Source organism: Clarias gariepinus, chromosome 23, assembly GCF_024256425.1.
Source record: "Clarias gariepinus isolate MV-2021 ecotype Netherlands chromosome 23, CGAR_prim_01v2, whole genome shotgun sequence".
Lineage (NCBI taxonomy): Eukaryota > Metazoa > Chordata > Actinopteri > Siluriformes > Clariidae > Clarias > Clarias gariepinus.
In genome coordinates, this window is record NC_071122.1 from 18903140 (window position 1) to 18930682 (window position 27543).

Here is a 27543-nt window from a genome sequence, read left to right on the forward strand (position 1 = left end):
GTATTTAGGCATATATAAGGTGCGATTCAGGCTGGTAGTTCTAAATAAACTTCTCTGCAGCAGCAGTAAGTTTTGGTCTTACTTTCCTGGAATGGTTGTCATAAGAGACAGTTTCATCATAGTGCTTGATTTACTTGACAATACTATTCTTGCAATAACAGTTGCAGAACAGCTGACCTTTGTGTCTTAAAATAACTTGACTGTTGTTGTTACTTAATTAACTAATGCTGAGTTATTTAATTTTAAAATCTCCAGTATTTTCATACTCATTCAAAAAAAACAAATCAGCAAAAGAATATGGAGTTTGCATGTTCTCCCCATGCTTGATGTACGACCATGGTAGCACCTCAGATCAATTTGGGAACGTCAGTTAGCTTAATTAGCTTATTCCAAAATTGGAATAAATGCAATATTCATCATTAGACTGCATGATCCCTAGTTGGACTACAGAGGCTTCTAGATGGATGCATAACCTGCATCCATCTGTACATGTTAAAATAGATAGATACTGTGTCAGTACAAGAGTAAGCTGAAAGAGAAAATAGACTCTAGGCATATGGTGTCCCAACCCGCGTATATTTCCACCAAAGGCTTCCAGAATAGGTGCTGGATTCACTGCAACCCTGCATGTAAAAAGTTGGAACAAAGATGATTGGTTGATAGCACGGTTTTTAAAGCACACAGGATGACCAAGATTGAATTGTGTTGTTTATTTGATGTCATCACAGCGGAGGCTTTCTGACGTATGTTCAGAATCTGACATTACAAAATGCACACAGTATTCATGTAGTCTTGAAAATGTACTCTTGACTTGAAAAATCAACTGCCTAACATGGAGAGAAAGTAAGTCAAGGCACATTGTCTTACAGAGAGCAGAACAAGTAAGACCATAAAGTTCAGACAGTGTTCTCTTGAGCAGAGGATCAGCGCGCTGAACCAATGCTTAGTCACCAAATGTCATTAACCTCGCTCATCACAGAATGCAGGCTTTTTTTTTTTTTTTTAAGGTGACATTAAAAACATGCTCAAAAGCTCACTAACATTGTGCTCTGGACTTTAACAGGTCATATTTTTTGGTGTTTGATATTTCATTCTGCAAAGTAGAGTCTCCTCTTAACAGCATAACACAAAGCCTTAACAGCACATCAATTTAGCAAACAAATCAACATGTTTTCCTCAAGGGAAATTTGTCAGTACATTTTCATTGGTTTTGACATGATCACAGTTCTAAAGCTCCCTCCAACTCGAGAGGAATTAATGGACTTTAACAAGATAAAAACGACTCTAGACAAAACCAGGAAATCGTTCGAAATCTATCATTTTACGTTCAGCACAACATACGTCCTACAGATCTACCTTGCCTTGGGATTAACTAACACTTAAGTCTGAATTTAAATATCGGAGCCGCAACGACACCATATACACTCAGCATCCTTTTCTTTTTTTTTCACTCCCAATTCTTTTCAGTCATTTCAGTACACAGCTTTCACTAAAGTAAAACACAAACAAACACAGTGGGAACATAACTTAAAATTATATAAAAGAGGGCCTAAACAGAACACAAAACATTAAAACAAGTCTAAAGGGGGTAAAAGTGGGTTACAAGGTTAGTGTGGAACTTTTAGTAGTAGATAGAGAACAGCAGAAATCATGCTGTACCTGACTCCTGTTTCTCTTTGAGTCAGCATCTTTAATAGTGTTCCTCTATTGCTAATGAAGGTCATTTAAACACACTTTATTCTGTGCTAAGAAAATAAAATTAACCCTAACTGATAGCAGGACTTTGTAAGAAGGATACAAACTGAGACCTGTAAAATAGAGTATTTCTAAATATCAACCTTAAAAAAAAAAATCTCTAAAATAGTTCAATTAAATAGGTAATAGCAGTTATGGTTGCAGCAGTTTCAACGGCGAGGGGAAAGTCTGAGAAGGTGGTCACAACGCCTCAAGGAGTTTTCCATAGCAAATCTCAGATGTATGGGTACTGAGAAACTATACCGGGACTGATTTGATAGCCGCTATAAGTTCCGCTTCCTCTAGTCGTGCTGGTGTTTGGGCCCACATACGGGTGGGATGGGAAATGTTGCTGATAGTGGGCAGGCAAACCATGGACGACGCCATTCACTGGCTCTTTGGGGATCAGACCGGGCGCGTAGGGGCCGGCCGGCGATCGGACAGAAGGAGACGAGCCGTGGACGAGGAGCTGCTCCATGGCACGAGGGGCAGAGCTGGGGTACGTATAAAGGCTAGGAGCACTGGTGAAGGACACTGCCTCCTGGAGGCGGTACTGAGAGGAGGAGGGTGGGTATGTCTGTTGGCGCCGCAGTGATGAGCCACTAGTGGAGTCTTGAGATGATGATACTGTGGTCTGTGGAGAGGAGAAAAAAAAAATTACATGAAGGTTTTCACGTTAATGTCCACAGTGCAGTCTTTCTGGCTTTTTTTTTTTTTGTAATCATGCCTACTCAAAAACTCAATTAAAAAAAAAAAAAGCTAAGTAATGCTTTTAACAAATGGTCATTGTTTCAAAGCAGCTTAAATTAAAAGAAAATTTGGAGAACATATGGAAAAGGTTCTCACCTGGCTGAGGTTGAGTGGTTGGGATCTACTGGGTTCTTGCTGATTAATACTCTCTCCTGAGCTGCAGGGCTGACGTGTGGCCATCCTCTTCGGTTTAATGTAGGAACTCTGTGGCACTCCTTTTATAAGGCACAAAGATATACATTTAAAATCCTAAAAAATATATTTAGAACAACACTGTCTTCTTCAACTATGTTGTGATCGTGTCTCGGAAGAGCAGGTCAAAGTCACCACTGACCTGAAGCTGCTTTGGTAGATGATAAGATTTCACTGGGCTGCATTTTCACTGACGGAACAACAATCGCTAAAGACTTTGCTAGACGTGAGGACTGAGTTCCCACAGTGCCGTTCCGGGGCAGAGGGGTCAGAGGACTGGCGGTGGAGGAATCTGAGTCTAGCACCGTCACACAGCTGATGACGTTGGCTCTCTGACTGGTTCCACAGCTACGAGGAGAAAAGCAGCATTAATTAAGGAATATGAAAACTGTCTTAAACAGAAAACAAAAACCTGCCCTTAATCTTTACTAGTTTAAAATCAATATTAACAAAACACTCATTTTTGCCTGATACTGCAATCCTTAAAATCTTATTATTACAGAATAATGAATCCACAAAGCAGTGTTTTCACAAGTGATTTTTAAACAAACACGAAACCTCCCAAGCGAACATAAAAGTGACCTTACTAACCTGGCAGGATGAAACTTCCTCTCGTCCTCCTCATCCGAGTCACTGTGAATGGTAATGACACTGACTGCTGGGCTTGGTGTGTCAGAGATGATAATTGGCTGGGAGAGGACAGCGCGGTACGACGAACAGCTGCAGTGAAAAAAGAAAAAGGAACAGTTTAGTGTTTTGTTTAGGTTTAATTACTAATTGCTTATTTACACATCCAAAACTCTTAAACCATGTATTATTCCACACAGATTGTTTTAATGTTTAAATGTGTACCTGTTATTGGTGTCTCCGCCTCGAGCCCTGTTCCTCTTGCTCTGTGAGGGCCGAGCTGCATTGGACACTCCACAGCCGAGGGACTGAGCAGAGTTCAGTATGTGAGGATTCTGCTGGAGAACTGTACCATGAGATGCCCTGGGGAGGACAATTAAATCAGCGCATTAAATAAAGACCATGAAATAAGGATTTAAATAAGTATTCAAATTAGTGAAGAGGTGTGGGACACTTTTTTACCATTCACAGTCCTATGAGAATAAACAATCTAAAAAATGATCCACATTCGTGGATCTGCATTAACCACCTTTTCCGTTTACACTACCTCCAGGATGGTGTCTGCTTGGTCGAGTTTTCTGAGAGGATGGTCTCTAGTGGTGAATTGGTGAGGGCTGATGTTGTGCCTGCCCCGTGAACGGCCATGCCTGGAACCTGCTGCCAGGCAGAGGGCAAGAGGATCTGCTGTGTCCCTGTCTGCCAGGCCTGCTGTGAGGACACACACAAGCTCTAGTTTTTATAAAGTAATTCACATACTATATTGCTTCACATAATGTGACGTGGTATCTTTTTAAAGTAGCCCTGAATATGGTTGCCAAGTCAAACAGGATTATTTAAGTGGACCATTAGGAGCTGAAACAGACAGTAGTAAAATATAAAAGTATGTGTGTGAGTGTGTGTGTGTATAAACAAAACCATGCACCTGGTAACACTGTTTGCATAATCCTATAGTGTCTTTTAAAATGTTCCTTGAGAGCTTTAAAAATGAATCAGGTATACTTTAATATTTTCTTGTACAATCCTAAAAACTGTGATGTATATGAAGAATGTTAGATAAACATGAAAAACAGCCTGTACATCTACTTATATTTAATAACACATGACCATGGTATGACGTTACAGTCCTTTCACCAGCATGCAGATGGAATGCAGGTAACTTGAGCATGACTACACACATTAAAGCGCAGCCCAAACTAAACAATCCAGATCTCCATCAAGTCCAGTGTGCTTCTTTTTACAAAGTCTTTAACAAAAACAGCCCAGAGCTTTTTTTTTTTTTTTTTGCAAAAGCACAGGCTTACTTTCATCACATTATGAAGCCAAGACCAGCACGCCGTGCAATAACCTTTCACAAGCGTTTAAATGAAGAAAGAAGGATGAAGGGCAGGACAAAAAAAAAAAAAAAATGTAAAACAGGCAGTTGAAGCCCAGTGACCTGTTGGAGGAGCACTAGCTGTTAAAACAGATTAGAATATGAATAAAAACAAAAAGACATCTTTGCATAGAGAGCATTCGGGTCATAAACAAAAAAAAAGAGCCATGACTTTGATGTCAGAGACAAAGGAAGTCCTGTGGAACAACAAGGCTATGAGGAAGAATGTGAACATTTTTTTTTGTTGCTGTGGACAAGGTGACCTTCCTCCCCTGAAAGAAGACAAGAGCAGGAGGTGGGGGAAGGGGGAACACCATGACATGAAGCTGCAAGCAGCAAAAACAGGCGAGTCAGCACATGCGTCCCATGCCTGGAGTAGACCTGCGCTGAGAGAGAATGGAGGAGGGAAGAAAGAAGGAAAATCTAAGAATGGGAGAAATGGAAGACAAGCTGAAAATAGCAAAGAGAGACTGTAAAAAGGACAGATAGGAGGTGGGAAAACAAAGAAAAAGTATGATCTCCACCATTATACAAAGACAAAATACATAAACAACACTGACCATTATATAATGTACTCAGTGTTAAGATAAATCTGAAGCAATTTTTTTCTTTGGTTGTTTTGCCTTTATTATTTAGTTTTGGTATATTTTGCCTTTATACAGTAGTGTAGAAAAAAGAAAGACAAAAGCATGAATGATTCCAAGAGAAAGGGAAAGAAAAACGGGTGGGGGGTGAAAGATGATCATGTTAGTGGTGGAGTCCTGGGTGGGTCTCTCTTTACCAGCACGGTGGCTGTCTGCTCCAGAAAGGAAGGCCTTCCTGCCCCGCAGCTCAGCGCCAGGGGCAATGGGTACTGAGCGGCCATGGGCATGCCTGCTGCCTGCGGATGCAAAGTGGCCACCATCAGCGGCGTACAGGAGCCCTGTGGATGAGGTTTTGCCAAAAAGTCGGGGGAAAATGCAAGGGAAGATTAGAAGGGAAAAAAAAAAAAAAAAAAAGTACATGGTTGTGTTATCACTTGGATGTTGTAAGGATGTGCAGGGCTTCCTGCTTCCTCTCCCTGCCAACTCCATTTATGATTAAATAAGAGAAGATCAGTAATTTTGCAGGCAGACAGTGACAGAGACACACACACAGTTTTACCTGGGCGAGCATGCCTGGCTGAATCTGCAAAGACTGTGTGTTCTGGCTCTGCTGGACCACAGGAACACCGGTCTCCATCCTGACCGGGTAACTGGAGGTCTTATTGGAAGATGAGAGACCTATAAAAGGAGAAAAAGGGGGGTGGGGAGATAAATATCAGCACCATGGATGAATTTCAAAAATATATTCCATAATATCAAAACTAATATGCATAAAGTTGAGTTTAAAGGAAAGGAGCAGAACTACAAAACTTGGGGGTGGCTCAAAAAGTAATTAATTAAAACCTAACAAAAATTTCTTCAAGACAATAATATGAATCACAGACAGTTAGGTGTCTCATTGACACTAGGGAACTAATGACTGTAATTAGCTACTGCTGGTCGGAATGATGGGAGAAAAGAAAAAGCTGAAATCAGGGTTCTTTTACCCATAAGACAAAACCTGTATGCTATTGTACAGTATAGATTTTCAGCTTCGATCCTGCATACTATTTTATAGATGTGACATTCCACGTAAACAACATGGGGAAAAAAAGCTACATGACGTGCAATGCAAAGCTTTTTTACCTTGTATAGTAGTGGATGGGCAAACAATGAGGGTCTGCTGGAACGGCTCATTTTGGCCACACAACTGAGGTGGGCGGCTCTGAAGGGGGAGGCTGGATTGGGCCAGTCCAGGGATGTTTATGGTGGCCTGTTGATAAAGAGCTGGCTGGTAATTGAGGAGAGGCACTGCTCCTGCAGCTGAGGGAACCTGAGAAAATGAGCACACACACAAAAGCATACCAATGAGGAGTGTCTTGAAAGTCCACCAACAGTATAAAGAGAACAAGCCTTTGCACTCAAACCCCACCTGGGGAGAACAGTTTTCTCAATCACTTCTTATCTAATCTCTTAACTGTCAAGATGATTAAATACAAGACCAAAGCCCGTATTTAGAATTTCTTAGAGAAGGTGTACTGTTTTGCTTCAGCATGTTCTCGGGTATATGGCTCAATGTACACATAGAAATGTTAGGAAAACAACACAAAGTGAGGACTGAACATTTGCGAATGCAATGATAAGCCAGTAAGTAAAGGAACAATACAGAGAAATTGATTAGTGAATGCAACACAGCTGCATTTAATGTTGCGTGCAAACCAAGTTAATTAGCTTATACAAAGGTGTATTAGCATTAATATAAAAATGTGATTTACTTAGCAACAGAAACTACACTACAAGCTGCTGTTTAACACAACCTGGTCAAAAATAAATGTGCATATTAATACTAATTTGATCTTCTTTAGCTGTGACTACACCGGAAAATGTGGTGATCAGTTCATGTATGAAAAAAACCACTAGAATATGCCTGTGCCATCAGGGAATAGATGTCATTTCCTGGTCTTTTAGTACATACAGATCATCAGCTGACTTCATCTTATTGCCACATATTGTTGCTGAGCCTAGACCGGACCAACTGAAGCAATACCAAATCATTAGACTTTCTCCTGAGGCTTGTACAGTGGCCACTTTGCATGCTTAGTGAATCGCTTCAAGCACTTTCCCTTCTTACTCTGATGCACCCATTTTTCTGGAATCTGGGTATGTCAGACCACATGACCTTCTTACATTGGTCCAATGTGCTTTATTCTACCTGGCAGATTGAAGCCTTGTCTTCTGATTAGTTTCACTAACAAGTGGTGAAACTGTTTATACAGAAACCCAAGTTCTCGTCACGCTGTGCATGTGTAGGTGCTGGTATTTCACTATTAAAACACAGCTATGATTTCTACTGTAGATATTTACAACGCAACTTGACAAAGTGTTTAAGTGATCTTCATTCATGCTCCCCACCCTCCCATTTCTACCACAAAACTACTTTTCCAAATCATAATAACGTGTTGGACAGTAATATATCAAATTTCGGTAATTAATTTACCAGTTCCATGAAGTTATAGAGAAGAAATCACACATGAAGATCCAAAACCTAGTAGTGCATAAGAAATCTGATCAATTTTGTCGATCCATGTTAATTTTAACAATTTTATTTTTGGCGACCATGGAAAAGATCTAATATAGTAGGAAGTCAACACACTAAGAATAACCTCCCATTAACTTTGAGTGATAGTTTAAAAATACATCCACAGTTAAAAGATTGTTGACACTAAACGACACACACGTGTTTTGTCTAAGCTCAGCAGCTGAGCCATACCTGGTTGTTCTGGTTCAGCTGACTGCTGAAGGTCACAGTCAGGTTGCCTGCAGCACCTGGGACGGCATTAGCGGCGAAGAGAGCTTTCCCATTGTCGTAATTGCTGTTCCTCCTCTTACATAGTTCCATGTTTTGAAAGCATGACTTCACACTGAGAAAAAATATAAAAATCTTGTAACATTTGGTATATACCTAGACGTTTATCATCATCATACATGTATGCAGACACATACAACAGTCTCTCGCATATGCACAGTGTGTCCTTACTGAGAGCTGTGAGGAAAGTCCAGGAGATGGCTCATAGTGACAAAAGGATGTGCCAGGGTCTTGCTGGGAGTGATTCTTTTATCAGCGTCGAGCCGCAGCATGCGTTTCAACAGGTCGATGAACTCCCGCCGGTCAGCCTTCTCTGCCAGCATGTCAGTTCCCTCCAGGTGAGAGGACAAATTGACCTAGAATGGGATCGGCATCAGGGCAAAAGTCATGGAAAGGGAATTTCAAGCAGATCAAGATCAGATCTAGTACTAGTGTTTTTATCTATTTATTTATTTATTTTTTAATACCTGCATCATGTCATCCAGGCAATTAAAGATGTACTTTCGTGCTTCTTTGGACTTAATACCCATTTCTGCCTCATGCTCTGCTGGGGTCTGTGAAAAATGTTTTATCTATTTATTTATTTTTAAAACTCTACATATCCAGATTAATTTAATGTCAATGATGAAAAAAGGATAAAAAACAAACACACACAAACAGCCTACCTTCAGCCTCCACAGTGGATAACTGGAATCGGGACCTCTGTGGAAAAAACGGCTGGTCTTTGTGCCAGCGCTCAGAAGATACTCTGCTGGCAAACCCTGAGTCTGGGAAATGTAACGAATCTGCAAGAAAAACAAAAACAACAACAAAAAAAGGCAAATCACCTTTTACTGTTTATCTTTGATTGTGCATTCTAATAAAATTATTTTTAAAAAGATTATCGTCGTACCTGGTCATACTCAGATGCTCCAGGATACAGTGGCCACCCGAGAAAAAGCTCAGCGATCACACAACCCAGAGACCACATGTCAATAGCTTCACAGAAGGGCAGGCCAAGGATGATTTCAGGTGCTCTAAAAACAAGTAATAATTAATTAGTTAATAAAATACTACTCTCTCTCTCTCTAAATATATATAAAAAAAAATAGTATATATATATATATATATATATATATATATATATATATATATATATATATATATAAAATATAATACATAATTACTCAAAAAATTTAAATTTTATCACCATGAAAAAAACTAATCTGAAGAGTGTGGAGAGTATGTCTTTATAGAATCACTACCTCAATTAAAGGAAACTATAAAGGCATAAACACCTAAACACTTCTGGACCCACACACACCTGTAGTAGCGGGACTGCAAGTAGGTTGAGCACACGGCTTTAGAGACGTGGCTGGCTGAGCCGAAGTCAATCACCTTCACCCTGTACGGCTGCCTGATGGGGTCCACCAGCATAATGTTCTCCGGTTTCAGGTCGGCGTGGATCAGACCCAGGCTCTTGAGCTTCATGAGTGCTGTGGCTACCTGCTGCAGGATGGGCCGGATATGACGCAGAGGCAGCGGGCTGAACTTGCTGTGCTTCAGGAAGTCATAAAGGTTCTGCTCCAGCATCTCAAAGACCAAGCATGTATGACCTTTGTGTTGGAAGCACTCGTAAGAGCGCACAAAGTTGTACTCGTCTGCATTCTCTGCGCTCAGCCTGTTCAGGATGCTCACCTGAGGTAGGATGATTAACAAAGAGAATAACTTATGTTAGCAGCTGTAACTGTAATATCAATGCTGGTGAAATTGTTAACATATAATAGTACAGTGAAACCTCGGATTACAAGTAATGCGGTTTGCGAGTGTTCCGCAAGACGAGCAAAGATTTTTAATAAATTTTGAAAAAAAAAGGTCATTTGTTTTTTTCTTATACAGCAGTGATTCCGTTAGTATGTGCTCACACGAGTGTCATTAGTGATGTTACTTGCTAATTTTTCTGACAAAACAGTCTTTCTGTTAATGTCTGTGTGTGTTTGTGTGAAAAAGGTTTACCGTGTAAGATAAGAAGGGGGAGACTACTCTCGCCTCACTCTCTCACACGGAAACACTTATCTATCGGGATTTATTTTTACTTTTTTTTTTAGGTAAGGTGCAGGTTATTTTGTTTTATTTTTACTTTATATTTTGTATTTATTATTTTAAATGTATTTATTTTTTTGGGCTGTGGAACTAATAATTTGGGTTTCCATTATCTCTTATGCGAAAATAAAATTTGGTTTATGAGTGTTTTGGAATACGAGCCCGCTTCCAGAACAAATTTTATGCTCGTAATTTACGGTTCCACTGTAATGTGTTTTATATTTAACCATGTCTGCAGCAGACATATTAATGTTTTATGTACATTACTCACCTCTATCTGCCCTTGGCGTGCGTATGACGGATGGTTCTTTAGGATTTTAATCGCCACAATTTCATTGGTGCCCCTTTTCCAGCACTTGGCCACCTGTCCGAATGTTCCCCGTCCAAGGAACTCCAACACTTCATAACTGCTAGACACTGAGCATAATATCTCATGCTGTACCAGCTGGTAGTCCCCTTCACAGTTTGAGCTGCTGCTCTTGGTGGTTGTTGCAGAATTGGCGATGGACTGGGCCGTGGTGCCAACAGCAGCAGTACGTGCGGAGAAAGCAGGTGCTGAAAGCTCCTCGAGGATCTGAACGCTTCCGCTGCCACTGTCAACACCTGTCGACCTTTCCGTCTCCTCGATCTTCCTCTTCACACCGTACCTCTGTCCACGGGTGGCGTGGAGGTCCGAGGCCTGGGTGGTGTGGGATGCCCGGCAAGCCTGAGCATGGCTGCCGGTGCTGTCGGCAGCTCGAACTACCACTTGGCAACGTGAGGCAGGTGGAAAGACCAGGCCCGAGGTGCTGAAGGGGAGAGCAGGAGCCGGGTTGAAGCCGTATGAGCCGTAGGCTTCTGCATCCCATGCGCAGCTCTCCACCTTCATCTTCTTTACCCGGCAGAAGGCACTGGAAGACACGGACGGGGGGGAGAAGACTTGCAGCTGCGACGCCATGCCTGAGAAAGAGGGCTGATTTTTATTTATGCGCCTACAAATCTTCAACACATAATGCAATTGTGTGGAATAGAGGGCAGTGTCAACATGTACCAAACTCGAAAAAGAAAAGCTATTGTTTTACTGGAGCAGAGAGAATGAATTGAAATAAATACAATAAATTTGTTTGCTAATATTGTAATTTAGAGTTTTCCAGTTTCTAGGTGTACTTCATAGCCTGCATAGATTTCAGGCTCTTCCTTTGACTTCAACTAAAAAAAGGAACTGTGTATTATCTGATTAGTTGAATCAGGGGTAAACACAAAAACACGCAGGAAAGTCAATATTTCAGGACCTGGGCTTTACTAAATTATTTTGTGTCACTGAATTGTCTTCCAATTTTCATGCAAATTATGAGATCTTTTTCACTTTAAACGTTTGGAAATTAATCCCATCCATGATGTTAAAGCCGTAACTTATAATTTTGTGCACCATTATGTCATGCCTTTTCTTCCAAATGAAAAGCAATTCAAATCATTCCAGTTTTTGTTTTCGCACTAGTTCTGTCCTGGTTTGAATGTCGTTCACTCTAACCTTAAATGCCACCTGACCGACACACTTCTCTAATCCTTCAACCAGCATTTGCACAATGCATATCAAACAATAAAGCTCCTTTTGCCAACCTGTGTGAGATCACGCATACCCACAAACCCCTAGTCTGCATATTGATGCAAATACATTTCCAAATCTATAGCAGAAATCAGCACGAACATTTAACTTAACAGATACGGGGAGAAAAAAAAGGTGAACACAAATTGTGTTCACCTCTTTTTCAATACAGAATATTTTACAGTATTGTAATATTTTCAGCATAATTTTACTGTTAAGGATATTTCATCATACATTTCACTCACTGTATAGTTACATACATATAAATCTCTTGATCTCGAACAGGAAAAGTTTTCCTTCAACACAACATCTTGCATAACACGCTGCTGAGGAAATACTGCACGCATGAAACCCAGGCAGTTTCAACTGATATCTATAACTATATTGCACATCTTTCGGTTTAACTTTATTGGTTAGTGTTTACAATAACTCTTAAACGACTCCACCCGTTTTCCCCCCATACAGAAGTGAACCATACACGTCTACCACACTGCAAAAACAACCCAGAACTCACACAACACCAGTGTTACACTGCCTCATCCAGGATTCAATCGCCGTAAGAAATAAAGTCCGCTGTATATACACATTTATATATATATATATATATATATATATATATATATATATATATATATATTTTTTTTTTTTAAGAGAGAGATTGTACAAGTAACATTTTGTGTGCCGTGTAGTGCGTTTACATAAGGAACAAGGAGCCATTTGGAGCTCAGCCCTTTGCCATGTCTGTAGCCTAGAGACCAGCATTAGCTAACAGGCAGACGACGCTGCAGAGCAAACACCTCACAAAAACACCATATATACCACCAGGAAGAGTGTGAAATTACGTGAGAAACATGTAACAAAAAAATGTGTATAACATAGCTCGAAGGCTGGCATACCTGAGTTCATTCGTCCTCTTTTCATGGACCAGTGCGGAGAGGTTTAAATCCCACCGACGGCGGATTAGGCCTTCATTGTTAGCTCGCTAGCTAGCTTTCAACATGGAGCCGGCCCGCACGAGCAGCAGCCTATAGACACCACCACACATCAGTCATTCACAAACACATACACTCACCGGTCAGAAACAGATTCAGTTCGACACGATTGTATTTTTAATCCGCGGCGTCAAATATTTCTAAACGTGTTATATTAAGCGCGACGAGAGAAAACGGCAGCTGGGTGTCTCACCCGAACATCGCAAGTCCGCGACTATCAGCTGCTCGAAGTCAGGCTTCCTGCACGAGAAACTGCGCATGCGCGAACAACCCGGGCTCCCCTGCGCAGGCCCGCGCACGTGCGTCCTTCACGCGCAGTACGCGCCCTGTTTACTAGAAGCGCGGCTGTAGTCACGCAGTGCTGAGAACTGGAAATTACCAGAGAAACGTCATTCACCGGAATCAGCGTTCCTCCGTGAAATCGGTACATTCCGCGGTGTGACTAATGGTCGGAACTCCATGTCCTCATCCGGAGAGGCCAATCAGAAGGAAAATACAGTCCATTTAATACTTGTGTCAGTGTATTAAACCTAAAATAAACGCAATCAGTTTCTGAACATGACGTAGTAATTATGAACTTAATTTTTTTTAGCACGGGCTGTAAGAAGGCCTGCATGCAGAAATAGCACATATATATATATATTAGACAAAGTCTAATTACTGACAACCTCTCCAGGGTTGAGGGCTCGATTCTCTTGTCTGTTTGCATGGAGCTTTCGTGTTTTCCCCATGCTTGGTGCGGTTACTCTGGGCACTCCGGTTTCCTCCCACAGTCCATGCAGATTAGACTAATTAGCGTACCCAAATTGCCTGTAGTGTGTGTGTATGTGCCCTGCGATGGACTGGCACCCCATCCAGGGTGTACCCCGCCTCATACCCATAAACTCCTGGGATAAAGGTTAAGCAATTTCCCGCTGGGATTAATAAGATTCTTTAAATCTGAAGATTAAATGATAGGCCCCTGAATACAGCATTATATAATCTCCCAGAAGGTGAATTTCTGAATGTGACATAGTAAATATGACCCTTTTTTTTGGGACACAGAATATAAGTAGGCCCACATGCAGAAGCAGCAGATATATAAATAGGCCACAGATAAAAGACATCAGTATAAAGTTGACCTCTTCCAGTGTCGAGACTTCAATTCCCAGCTTGGTTCTGTATGCATGGAGTTCGCTTGTTCTTCCTGTGCTTAGTGTTTTTTTCCGGTACTCTGGTTTCTTCCAACCTTTCAAAGACATACAGATTAGGCTCACAGCATCTTTAGATGAAGTTAAATTTAAGAGGCCAGATTTAAGAGTCCAGAAAGATGCGGAAAAATGAGACCTACAGTTGGCCGTAATGAAATCAACCTACTAGATTTCAACTGTCGTGAAACAACAAAGAAGAAAAAAAAAAGCTGAAACTCAACACATTCAAACTCAATTCTTTACAACTTCAAAAATTTCCTGTGTTAATTTATTTAGGGTAAATATGTTACTTCCATAAAAGGTATTTAAAAAAATAACATCCAACAAATGTATTTTAGCTTTTTCACACACTATTTACCAGCTACTAGTTCACTAGTCCCTATTCATTGATATTGTCTTTGAATTGCTGTATTCAACAAAGATCAAACTGTTTGGTAGTCGTGATCAGCGCTGATTATGATCAGAACCATGCTTCCTTTTAAGAACGTTTTGAAACCAACTTTTGTTCCTGGCTTAAAATGTTGCTTCAATATTTCTAGATCCCCTTTCATCAATGCTTTAGTGCCCATTTCCAGAAAAAAACACTACCATAATATGATGATGCCACCAACATGCTTCCTAGTTGGAACTAGAACTAACAAATCAAATGCCTCACCATTTTCCTCCCACTCACAGCACTGATGACGATGACCAAATAGCTTGATCGTTGTTTCCTTTTACCAGAGAACACTCCTTCCACTGAAAGGCTAACACTGTGTCCTTGTGTTCATCTGGAACCTTCAGTCCGGCTGCTTTTTTCCCAACCCCAATCAGGGAATCATATTGTAAACAATGGCCATTTCATTAGTAGATGTACACAGGTGAATTCCTAATTAACACCAATTTACACAATTGGCCATCTGAAGTTTTTAAAAGTCGTATTAATTTCTGAAATTTTAAAGACAATGAAAGTTTAAAGAGACAATGATAAGTACAATAAGTCAGGTGATCATACACAGGGGAAAACAACCTAGATTTTATTTCTAGAAATTATAGCCTTCTGTGCTGACACATCCATACCGCAGCATCAGCAGTGATTAAATAACCTATTGACAAAAAATATCACATTTAACCTCTAATCTTGTATCACAGATATGTTCATTGTAACACAGAGAGGGTGAGGGGAATCTACAAAGCCCACCTGTAATTGCATTTAGAGCAAAAGTTAGTTTCCCAACCTTATCAATCAGACAAATAAATTTTTCTGCTCCTACCAGTGTTATTATTAGTTCAAGACTTCTGTACATGTTTAATAAATACTGGAGCCTCCCCTCAACCACTGTTCCATGAATGTTCTGTTTTAAAGAGCAACTTGAAGACAGATTTAAAAATACTCCCAAATTTCTTTGACCCTGTCGTTAAAAATAACCTTAACAGAGAGGCTTTATAAAGTCTTGCCTTCTTCCCATAATGGATACTGGTGCCATCTATTCCCAAATGACGCACACATACATGGCCATCCACCTGAAATATGATTCAACAGATCAGCCCACCTTTTTAAATTGCATGATGGTCCAGTTCTGACGCACATGTACCCATTATAGGTGCTTTTGACAGATGACCAGGGTCAGCATGGCCACTCTAACCTGTCTGTTCATACATAGCTTCATATGCAGCAAGCTGTGATGCAGTGTTTTATAACACTTTGCTATCAAAACCACCATTAACATTATCAGCAATTTGTACAAAAGTAGCTCTTCTGTGGGATCAGATCAGACAGTCTAACCATTACTACCTATGTACTTATTACTACCCATCAGTGAGCCTTGGCCATCTATGATTCGAAACATAAGACCTGCTGTTTTGGAGATTCTCTAAACGAGTTGCCTGTAAATATACTGTTTATAAATAAACAACACATTTTCATATTATCAGATGACTATATAACATTACAAATGAACTTGACAGACAGTTTTTGGAACATTCAGAAAAGTTCTAGGGGAGTATCAGTGCTAAATGTCACCTCAACTTTCACAAAATAAAAATGAAGACATTTTTGAAACAGCAATAAATTTATTTTAATGCTAAGTAAAGATGGGACATGTTTTATGTTTTAATCTAATCAGGACAGCAGTCTTTATTAAACCACTTTCACAAAGTGCAAACGGATAATAACCACCAGTGACTCTGGCCTTACAATATGAGAAAAAGATAAAACACGACTAAGCAAATATCCGTTTTTCATTCGATGTCATTTATTCATAGCGTTCTCTACCTCCCGCATTTATCCTTCTCTAGCATTACATTTAGGGGAGGTTCCAACTAGTAATAAATAATAATCAATGATAATTGATAAGGAAGAATAAACTGTGCCTTGTTGTAACACTTTACCTGCAATCAGATCAAAGACAAGGAGATGTTTTGTGTTTACAGAGCAAACTGTACTCTCAGGATGAATAATGGTGAAAACCATTAATGCAAAACAATGGAAAGATAAGGGATGAAAGATGTTTGAATTGAACACAGATGGAAAACCCCATGAAGAGCAAATGAAGGTGTGGTGTACACAAAAATTCCTTAATGGAACTTGGTCTGTGGTTTCCACCCTTACATTAAAAGTGACAAAAACACTGGTCCTTTCTTTTAATAACAGAACTGAAGAGACATAAGCATTTCCTCAGGTGTCTGGGCTGTGAGTAACTTTCCATCAATAATGTTTTTTTTGATTGGTCAGTGGACATGTGCCGAGCCTGTGCAGCAATCCAGAAATCATGTAGCAACCTACAGGCAAATCTTCAGCTGCATTATGGTACTTTCAGTAGCACCACGATGTTCCTCAGATTCACAGAAGAATTGATTAGGTTTGTCATTTCGTTGTTTTATTAAAGGAATGGGAGCTTACTTTGGTGACTTGATACCCACAAAAAATATTTTCAGCCCAGTCCAGTAAGGTCCTGTCTCATTCCTGGGTTATGCTCCGAAGTACGTACTTTACCGTGTAAGCAAAGGCAGCAAAGCCCACTATTACAAACAGGTTCGCAAGCGCTCCGCCAAGGAGTCCATGATTGCGGTTAGCCTGCTGGAGGGCAAGGTGCTGAGGAGCCGCTGCTTCTCCCATAGGGACGTGCCCGTTCATCTCTGGGAGCCCAAAGTGACCCTGCTCTCCATCTGGCACCACGTCTGGAAGCGGCAGAGCCTGCGGCCGTGAACTAAGCTCCTCCTGAGCCTTTTGCTTCTGCTTGATCTCCTGCAAAAAGGATTAAAGCTAAAGTTGACCTCCCATAAAAAAGGCATGGGCATCTACAGAAAGCTAACAAACACATCCATACCAGTGCTGCACAATTAATGGCACAAAAATCTAAACTGTAATAAGAATCTTATCGCTAATAAAAGGATGGAATTTAATATCATTAGAAACTTATGTGGAGCTTGACCTATGCAGATCTGAGATTCAATCACAAACGTCAATCGACTGTGCATTGTTTTAAATTAAGGTAAGTTAAGCCCTTATTAGTCACAAATTTAACCAGTAGAAAATCTGGACACACCTCCTAATGCAATGTTTTTTGTTTTATGGTTTATAAACTATGAAATAATTTGTATGGCATTAGGTAATTAAGTAACAAAAACAACAACAGTCAGTAGTTATTTCAAAACACAAAGGTCAGCTGTTCTGGAACTGCTCTTCCAAGAACAGTATTATCATGTGCATTAACAAAACCCATCAAGCACCATGATCAAGCAGCCAGAACTGGCTCTTACGAAGACCATCCCAGAAAAGACCAAAACTTCTCTGCTGCAGAGGAGAACTTTATTTAGAATTACCTTCCTCAGAAATTACAAATTAACAAAGCTAGAGCTAGTTACAAGAGCTTTACAAAGCATAATGTAGAAAAAAAACAGTATTTTTGACTGTATGTGATATGGCACCCATGAAGTAAACAGGGTCAAGGGTCTTGCTCAAGCGCCCAACAATGGCAACTTGGTAAAGCTGGGGCTTGAACCGCTGACGTTCTAATCAGTATATATAATATTTTTTATTACCAATATGAATATTCAAGGCAGTGGGAAGATCCCTTTTCTGTTAATTTAGCAGTGCTGAGAATTTAAACACAGCTACACTGCACAAATGGACATATTATGCAAGACATGCAAGGTTAAAGTGTGTGCATCCTTTGGACACACGACTAATTCATATCATCATCATAGAAAACATTTGAATTGTCTTATAAAAAAAAGAATGCTAGTAAAAAAAACGTATAAATAATAATAAATAAAAAAAACACCTAAAAGTCTGGCTGGCAGATTGCAAAAGACAATTCTAGATAAAGTGTTTCACGCCATATAAAGAACCACTGAAGGGACCTAGGGAAATTAGTAAAGCTATATTTAATTACTTATTAAAATGCGCATGTATGCTGTCAGGAAAGAGGAATTACAGAAACTAACACAGTAACAGATTTGACAAGAGATAAGCTGCTTTTACAAAACTACTTTTTACAAACTGTTATAACTGATCTATACAAAGGATGCAGCTTCATTTTGTAGATTAACCTGATTTAATTAGCCTGTGTATTTAAAAAGGTTGTAGTTTTAAATATTTGTAAAGATACAGCCTACAAAAATATAAAAAAAATAACATTATACTTGTCGATTAAAAAAAAAAAATATATATATATATATATTATGTGATTTTGTTTTGGTCCCATTACTTGCTGTCTTAAATGTCAAATTATCAAGATGTACAGTTTTGTTATGTTAGTTTTTTTTTTTTTTTTTTAAAGCAAATCCTGCAGCCCTAGTCCACACTTGCCTTTCTCACTTAAAGTAGGAAAATCGGTTTTAATAAATAAGTGAACGTATAAAACAAGAGCTCACAGTTTAAAGACTCACCTCAACTACTTCTGGAAACAGTTCACAAAAGACTCTGTCCTTTAAGTTAAAGGCCAAGCTCTGTGCAGACAGCTGTCTTTTCTGATGATAGAGTGGAAAAAGAAATTCTCACACACACATAATATTTCTTAAAACATACTGCTTTGTTTTTAAATATTTTTCATAAACATCCTTTTAATTCTCTTCTTTCAGAGAGATTATACTGGAAGAGTAAACGTACAGTGTAATCCGATGTCTCAATGCTTCCCAACGTGGGACCTTTCTCCACCATGAAACTTAGCAGCCCTGTGAGTATGGTGGACACAGACCAGGCAGGGTTCCACGTGTCTGGATGGAAATCAGTAATGGAGAGGCATAACCTGGAAAGGGTGAAATACACAAGAGTTACAAGAGTTACAGTAGGCCCCATGATCCATAAGCTATGCAGCAATTAATGTCCCACTGAACCAAGCCATTTCATAAAATTTTATAGCAATACATCAATAAAAGCCATGAATTTTGTCTGAAAAACTAAAAGGCCGCAACATAATAAAAAGTTACATAATCTTGCTTAATTGAATAAAAAATCTGTTGTATTATTCGACTTGATTGGGAGGGGGGGGGCGAGTTGATGCAAACCTGAGTACATCATCAGACAAGAGAAATCAAGTACTTAATTTTTTTTTAGGTTATGTTGTAAAATATTTTACCTTGTGTTGCACTTGAATCTCCCGTTTGGTGTTATCATATAAATACTAGGTGGCTTGAAGGGAAATTCTCGCGGGAATACCAATTTTCCGTGATAGTATCCACCTCAAAACAACAAACAAAAAAAATTCAAGTTAGGTTATGTGTTAACATGATTCCATTTATTTTTGTATTATTATTATTATTATTATTATTATTATTATATCTATTAAAATAAAAAAAACTAAACATACAGAAATATTACATTTTCCTAATTCAACATGTGACAGATCTATCACAGGTTTGTCCCACGGTTCCATGAAACAAATTACATCTTTAACCAAATCACACAACGCTGCTTACAAATTGGTAACAAACATGGCACTTAAATACCTTCATAAGGTGTTTTCTCTGGTCCCCGAACAACATAATGCCTAAAAGCGTGAATAAAGACAAGAAATTCCAGCATATATTAAGATAAAGCTAAAGTTTAAATACATTTAAAATGAACCATACAGGACAACGCGACCATGTCCCTCTTACTACTGTGACATGCCATAAAATCTGTTCACAGTGGATCAAGCAAAAAGAAGGAAATATGATGTACCATTCTAATATATTTGAGGGAAGTGGTTCAGCACAGATGTAAGGCACTGGATCTTTCTTTATTCTGAGGTAATCTTGTTTTAGACGCTGTGTTGCTGTTGTTGGTGCCCTTTTATTCCCGTTGTTGTTCATCTGAAAATAAAGGCATGTAAAAATAAAACAAATTAACCTGCAACCTTTAAAAAAAAAGTAAAAATAAATCCCGACAGATTTGTCGGGATTTATTTAAGTGTTAGCATTTGTGCACGCAGGGGCTGTGTGAAGCTAAAGTAAGGGGACCCTTCCCTTTCCCCCTTCTCATCTTACACAGTTAAGGAAGCTAAAGTAAGGAGACCCTTCCTTTCCCCCCTTCTCATCTTACACAGTTACCCTTCCTCCACTTTTTTCACAAGCGCGCACACAATAGAAAAACGGTTTTATCGGAAATAAAAACAAGAAATCTCTTTATCGACACTCGATTGAGCGACACACTAATGGAATCACTGTTGTAAAGTAAAAATGAAACAAATTTACCCGCACACACAAACACAAAGAGCAGGCTGATACAGAGAGAGAAAATGGACCATTAACCCCTTTAATGAGACTTGCTTTTGCTTTACACACGCGCTGTACACACACGCATACAGACATAAAATAAAGTATGTTATACGCACACACACATGGTCAGTGTTGCACGGATGTTGATTATACCAGTAAGAGACGCGCACAAAGACCCAGCAGGGGAGAGGATTACCCTCAATTCTGCAGCGCAAGAGAAAGAAAAACAGTTGGCTCAGTTGTGATCACATGATGCTTGGCGTCAAAACAAAACGCACATGCGTGATACATGATACTCGATACTCTGTACTTGGTTACTCGGTTCGTTCTCCAAGTCAAAATTTATTAAAAATCTTTACTCACAAACTGCGTTACTTGCAATCCGGGGTTTCAATGTACATTATACACTAGTTTCACCAGTAATATTGAAGAGACTTCACCATGACACATGACCTACTTTATATACTAATAGTGACACATTAATAGTAACACATGGTTACTCACAGGTCAATCACAGAAAAGCTTTTTTTCTGATTAAGTACTGTACTCAGTTCATGGTAGGTCAGATCTCTTGGTGGCACCGACCTTTCTCAGTACCGCATCATAAAAAAGTAAAGTATGATCTCAAATCTCTTTCATAGCTTTTAAAGACAAGACCAGACCAGTCTTTATTTAAGTCTAGTTACAAGCTAGTTGTGCAAGCTAAGCTAAAATAAAAAAAATATATCTATATATACAGAACTGCATAGAGTCAAAAATTTCTTGATCAGATAACCACCACTACAGTTGCACTGAACAGAAAGGCATCTGTAGCAGTGTTCAAGCGGTTAAAACAGCTGAATATCAAATTCCATTCCTGTCAGGCAAGAACAAAACTCAAAGGCTAGATCAAACTGAAATTTGACAGTTGAAGATGTAAAGATGTAAAGGTTCTGGTCTTTTTTTTCCCTCTAGTTGCATGTAACAACATTACATGACGATGTTTCATATCATAGTTTTGGTATTTTTCTACAAATGTTCATGTCAAACCAGGACTTTTGATTGTGCAGAATAACAACATAGTCCTATACTCACTTTATTTCTCTATATAATACCCTGCAACACTAATGCACTTACGTTTCACTAGTGCTTGGATACCATGAAGGTAGAAAGTTTTCTCAGTACGCTAGAGCCATGATCAGACTCCTGCTTAACGTCTGAAACACTGGCCTCCCAGGAACTCCTTTAATGGTGCAAATTTGCAGAAATGGATTAGAGTGAGGTCAGGACTGTACAGGGGATGTGGAAATAACTGTGTGCACAGTTCCCACAGACACATTTCCCACAAAGTTCTCACTGCGGCTAAGAGTCTGTGTCAACCGGTTTTACATCTTTATTCATGAGAAATTTCATCACAAGTTCCATTTGACTTTGACTTGAACGCCTTTCATATATGAAGAAAAATGTTACAGGTATTGTAGTAAATTTTTCATACACATTATATTTTTTTAATTAGAAGCACGCGGAAAATGTACCGCAATAAAGCAAAACCTGCACTGTACTGCTATTGTGTCACTTGACTTATTTGGTAAAAAAAACAAAAAACAATCATGTACAAAGTAAATTTGCGGTTGAGAAATGTAATCAGTTTTACACTTTCATTTACCAGAAAGTCCCGGTCTTAACTTCAACGCCCCTTGTAACATTTACCATTAGTGTAAGATATGATGTATAAAGGAAAAAAACAGACATTTCAAATAAAAGAAAAAAAAATTAAAGAAAAAAAGATATCATAAGCCAAGTTAGCTACTTTTTATATATTTGTATCTATTTTAGTTGTATTTATTTATAAATATTCTTATTTTTTAATTATGATTAAATCATTGGGTCCACCCAGGACACATGAAACCCAACGGTTGGGTCTAAATTTAGAGCAATAATGAACATTATCTTAAGAAACTTAACAGAAAGACTGAAATCTGTTATATTTTTAAATATGTAAAAAAAAAACGCCAAAATCTGACACCACCTTTAACACTCCTACAGTCTGGAGATAATCCAGGTCACTCTGACTGACAAGTTTATTCAAATTTTTCAAGATGGATCACTTAAAACCAGCCTGACTGGAGTACAAAGGTGATTCAGGGTCTACTGAATCTTTCCCCAGTGTGTCAGATCTAAATGAAATGGAGTTTTAGGAACACTTGCATACGGAATTAAAATTATCAGGTTAATCTTAGGTTAGAGCCTGCTATATGTCCTGCCCTTCCCTCACTCCTATTTCCGCCTCAGCTAGTTCCCTCACTTTCACAAGGGAAGAGCAAATATTTTGACACTATATTTTTAAATGAAGGAAAACAAAAATCCAGCTATTTGTACGAGTTGTTTTGCTTTTCCAGAAAACACCAAACTAACGGCACTGAAGAAGTTAGCATCCGTGCTAACGTTAGTTAGTTAGCAAACCGCTAGCATCCCTCGCTAACTGTCAAACCGTCTCTCTCCGCACGAGCCACATTACTCTAATATTCCACCACATTTCATAATACATACTTACCTCTTAAAATAGTCACAAAGGTTATTTTTATGGTTTAACAGACGAACCGGCGTTTTTTAATATATATAGAATTTTTTTAAACCGCGCCGAGAAAAGAAAACACTTGGCTAATATGTTAGCCAACTCAGTATTTACATCACGGCTATTAGCCGCCCTACCTTTCCCACCACTATTCCGACAATATCCGCCTCATTAGGGAGGACGCGCACCAGAGCAGCACGCTGATTGGACGATTTTACTGTCAATATTAAACAACAGCCAATCCTAAAATCCTAACAGAGAAGGGCCGGCTTTGTCAGAAAATAGGTAGCCTGAGAGCACGGAGCTAGGTCACATGACCGCTATAGAGCGTGCGCGCATGTGTAACCCAAGTCACGTGGCGAAATGAGACCCGGTGAATGAGGAAAACGTTTATTCCTTCTTTCACCTGATAGTCAGTTATTAACACACTAACACTAAAACACATTTTAAACATTCATAAAATGTGTGGTGGAAAAGTAATGGGAATTGAAGGACACTCACTTTATATTGTGAACTGGAAAAATATTTCGGATAAAAAAAAAAAAACTCTTCCTAATGGGAACTGGACAAATAAAATACACTTTGTAATTGGCAAAGAACTGGGGAGAACTTTGGAGGTGGCATGGTGATGTAAAGATTAGCACTGTGTCTTCGCACCTCCAGTGTCTGGGTTCGACTCCCTCCTTGGTTCTGTGTGCCGGCTTGGTGGGTTTCCTCTGGGTTCTTCAGATTCCTCCCACAGTCCAAAGCCATGCAAGTTCGATTAAATGGCATTCCTAAATTGCCCATTTTGTGTGTGTGTGTGTATGTGCGCACGGTACTCTGCCTTGCTTCATCTCAAGTCTTCTGGGATAGGCACCAGGTCCCCGTGACCCTGTTCAGGATCAGCAGTATAGACAATAAATTATTGTAAAAAATCTGGATGAAACCTAAGCTACTGTCTGTGAGTGTTTTCTCAGTGTACACATGGCTCTTTCTCCAGGTTCGCTGCCAAAATAACATTACTATGACGTAATATGGCCTTGCAGTTGGGCAGTATTAAGGCTTTACTGTTCTCACTGTTTTTGTTAGCCTATATGTTATGGTACAATTTCTTCTTGTAATTTCTTTGTAATTTCTGTCATTTCTTTTATTAGTTAAAAAATAAATAAAGTCAGTGTCAGGAAAAGATACATCTGCCTTACAGATGAACAATGCAGCAGTAATACGTATGGCCAGGCATGCTATTTCCTAAATGTCTTCGTGAATCACTTGGCCAAATATCGTGCTCCATACTTGTAAGGTTTTATAAAATGATGATAACTCTCTCATTGTGCTTTCTTGACTCCTTTTATGGTAACACTTCCTATGGTAACCTTGTCCTATTCCAGACAATTATACAGTACAGTGCATCCAAACAGTTCATGTCAGCTGGAACCCTTTTGTTTAACTGGAAAATGCAAATGCATTTCATATTGTCTGTCCGTTTCTGGGTCTCTCTTTGATAATGACTTGTTCTTTTAATGTACAGTACAGGATGTATGTGACACAGGGCACCTGAACAAAATCTTCAGACATCAGCCGGAAGTGTATTGAAGTGTGATGGACACAGTAAGCATTGATTCTTTTTCTATTAATTCATATTAAAACCCTACCAACTCGAACACTCTTCTTATTCTTAAACCTAACAGCAGTTTAAATATAAAAACGTTTCAGGTTAGACAGTCACACATTAATACACCTCGTCTATTAATCTTCCAAGACAGTGGGGTTTTCCATAATATGCCATTATTTATGTGCACAAATGCAGTTCTTTATTTAAACATAATTTAAGTAATATTTTTTTTTTTTATCATTGCACAATTCTAATATTTAATATTTTAAACAAACCATTTTAGACATTAGGAAAAAAAGGAAGTACAATACACAACATTTCCTAGGTCCATGAAAAGTTCTTAAAAATGATTTAAAAAATGCTTTTATCCACTCATTACAAACAGTTTGTTTGTCTGATAATCGATTCTTGCTTTCATGAAGAAACAACGAAGCAAGATTGAATTCTGATTTTTCTTAAGAATTTTTTTTAAAATATAATCTATTTTATATATATATAATCATAATTATTCTAAACAGTACAGTTTTCAGTAGTGTAAAAAAAAGGTTTAAAATTGGTATAAATGTCTCTTTAGGCTGATTGAAGCAGTAACATTCATGAATGTCTGAAAATCACAAACAGCTCAGCTTGACTCAAGGACCAAACTCTGCTCACATTTTCGGACTTGTGTTAAGCCACAAACGGAAACTCCCGAATGACTTCACTGTCCGTGGTGATATCTAAAACAGGACACAGAATTAGTATGTGAACTTATATACTTTGTAAAACACAGGTAAAAAATGTTTTCATGCATTTATGTAGACTCTGTCATTAAAATTCTGTTTTAAAATGAATAAAAAGTATGATGTGTTGTAGTGCTGGCAAATTGGTGTGGTATAAGTGACATAAAACACTATTTATTAGGGGGACATTCAATGTGGTATGAATACTGAATGTTTTAGAGCCACTACTACGATAACTGCGATTAATAACGTGTTTAAAAATTATTCTTAAACACTAGTATTGGGGGATTTATAAGGGAGTAATGAGGTATTATTATCCATCAACACAATATAAGTAACTTTGTTTTATTCCTTTTGTAGGACAAACCAAACACTCCTCAGAAGTTCAAATGTATGCATGAAATTATTGTTGAATTAATCCACAGCCCATCAGATTGCTATTGAATGAACAAATGAATGAATAAATGAATGAATGAATGAGAATAATAATGATCCAGACAGGAATCACTATCATGATCTCTGGCCATGCATTTTATATTATATTTAATTTTTTTTTTAAATTATATATAGTTAAAAAATCGGAGCCAGTTTTCCTAGACTGTTCTGGATTACAGCTTTTATGTTCAGTTTATATGTTCAGCTTATATGTACTACAATATATGTACAGCTTATATGTTCTTATTAGAAGTGTTCCCCACGTAACTTCTTTCCACCAGTGTCTGCACATAACAAGTATCCCATAAAGTTCCCAAGAAAGCAAGGGGCACATCCAAGATTAATGCCTTTTGTATCATTGAGAGAGCTAAAGGAAAAACCCATAATCCCATAAACCCAACATCACTAAGACAGCACTCTATTCCACCCAGTAACCCAACAAGACCAAACCAGACCAGTCCAGACCAAACCACGTACTGTAACATCACTCACTCTTTCCTTTTGCTTTACCCGCTGAGGGCTCAGAGAAAAACTGGCATCTATAAAAAAGAACAAAACCAAGATAAGACAAGGAAAACTAGAAGATATCCTGTTATATATGTGTGCTGTTATATGAAGGGCGTTCAAGTCGAAAGCCGGCACTTTTGATTGCGTAGAATGACAGGACACAGTTATGAGAGTAAAAACAACATCTATTTCTATATAATCTCCTGCTACACTAATGCACTTATCCCAGCATTTCACAAGTGCTTGGATACCATCAAGAAAGAAAGATATCTCAGGATGCCAAATCCATGATTAGACTGCCTGTTGTCTCCCAGGACCTCCTTCAAAAGGCCAAGCATTTGGAAATGACTTAGAGTGAAGTCAGGACTGTACGGATGATGCGTTAAATTACTCCCAGCCAAGTTCCTGTAATGTGCAGTGTTCAGGATAAGGTTGTGTGTTGTCCTACAAAAGCAGAACACCTTTAATGATCAAACCAGAATTTTTTTCTTTTTCTTAAGAGCATTCCACTTGCTGAATGTTCACAGGATTCACTGCAGCAGGTTCTAATCGTCATTCACAGACGTACGGCACCATGCACATTCAGATGTTTTACTGCGGCTAACAGAGAGTCTCATCACCGTACTGTGTTCGAAGTCTTCTGTATAAAGCCTTCATTCATAACAAACGTCATCACAAGTCCCGGTTTGACTTGAACACCCAGAAATATAAACAGCACAAGCAGGAAGTGAACCTTTAACCAGCATAGTCATGAGAGAAAAGTCTAGCACCTGACATTATACAGGATAATTACTTTAAGTTGTTTTTGATGCAATGCAGTTGCAATAAATGAAATCTAAGCATCTCGTTTCCACTAATGCATAAAGCACATTAAAGAGAACAGACCAGATAAACATAGAGCATCCCCTTCCTAACACAAACACACACAGTACCCAGCCTGTACGTCTCTCTGTAGTACATAAGAGCCCTGTTCAGGTCAAAAACTTGATGATTAATTGTCCTCAATATTCATAAAAAATATATATAAAATAATAATATTTCTATATTTCCTACAGAGAGACGCACTGAAAACAGAAATAAAGACCAAGCGCAGGACA

At 38.8% G+C, this 27543-nt stretch overlaps 3 protein-coding genes across 7 annotated transcripts in view; all 3 read right to left on the minus strand.

The window, feature by feature from the left end:
* Nucleotides 1-695: 695 nt before the first annotated feature.
* hipk1b (homeodomain interacting protein kinase 1b) lies at nucleotides 696-13095 on the minus strand. Of its 3 annotated transcripts, XM_053483997.1 has the most exons (18): nucleotides 12957-13095; nucleotides 12668-12796; nucleotides 10458-11125; nucleotides 9408-9781; nucleotides 8997-9120; nucleotides 8770-8889; nucleotides 8572-8658; nucleotides 8276-8460; nucleotides 8009-8159; nucleotides 6385-6571; nucleotides 5819-5937; nucleotides 5457-5597; nucleotides 3851-4011; nucleotides 3529-3666; nucleotides 3268-3396; nucleotides 2819-3024; nucleotides 2581-2699; nucleotides 696-2368 (listed from the first exon to the last, which is right to left on the minus strand). In XM_053483997.1, the coding sequence occupies exons 2-18, from the start codon at nucleotides 12690-12692 to the stop codon at nucleotides 1970-1972; spliced, it is 3333 nt and encodes a 1110-aa protein (XP_053339972.1). In that variant the 5' UTR covers nucleotides 12693-12796; nucleotides 12957-13095; the 3' UTR covers nucleotides 696-1969. The 3 variants fall into 3 exon arrangements, with proteins under 3 accessions (XP_053339972.1, XP_053339974.1, XP_053339973.1); XM_053483999.1 differs by lacking the exon at nucleotides 5457-5597; XM_053483998.1 differs by lacking the exon at nucleotides 12957-13095 and having other exon boundaries at nucleotides 12668-12950.
* Nucleotides 13096-15985: 2890 nt separating this feature from the next.
* On the minus strand, nucleotides 15986-23422 carry LOC128511707 (ubiquitin-conjugating enzyme E2 J2). Of its 3 annotated transcripts, XM_053484687.1 has the most exons (8): nucleotides 23168-23422; nucleotides 21751-21856; nucleotides 20099-20229; nucleotides 19885-19925; nucleotides 19515-19617; nucleotides 19046-19184; nucleotides 18826-18906; nucleotides 15986-17179 (listed from the first exon to the last, which is right to left on the minus strand). In XM_053484687.1, exons 3-8 carry the CDS (start codon nucleotides 20227-20229, stop codon nucleotides 16892-16894), a joined length of 783 nt encoding a protein of 260 aa, XP_053340662.1. In that variant the 5' UTR covers nucleotides 21751-21856; nucleotides 23168-23422; the 3' UTR covers nucleotides 15986-16891. The 3 variants fall into 3 exon arrangements, with proteins under 3 accessions (XP_053340662.1, XP_053340661.1, XP_053340664.1); XM_053484686.1 differs by lacking the exon at nucleotides 21751-21856 and having other exon boundaries at nucleotides 23168-23416; XM_053484689.1 differs by lacking the exons at nucleotides 21751-21856; nucleotides 23168-23422 and adding an exon at nucleotides 20751-21708.
* A 1553-nt stretch (nucleotides 23423-24975) lies between these two features.
* acap3b (ArfGAP with coiled-coil, ankyrin repeat and PH domains 3b) overlaps nucleotides 24976-27543 on the minus strand; it is a 60654-nt gene continuing 58086 nt past the window's right edge. Inside the window, exons 25-26 of the mRNA XM_053484125.1 lie at nucleotides 26432-26478; nucleotides 24976-25501 (exon numbers count right to left, since the gene is read on the minus strand). Coding sequence (XP_053340100.1) covers nucleotides 25433-25501; nucleotides 26432-26478 — 116 coding nt within the window. The 3' untranslated portion in view covers nucleotides 24976-25432. The remainder of the gene's footprint in view (nucleotides 25502-26431; nucleotides 26479-27543) is intronic.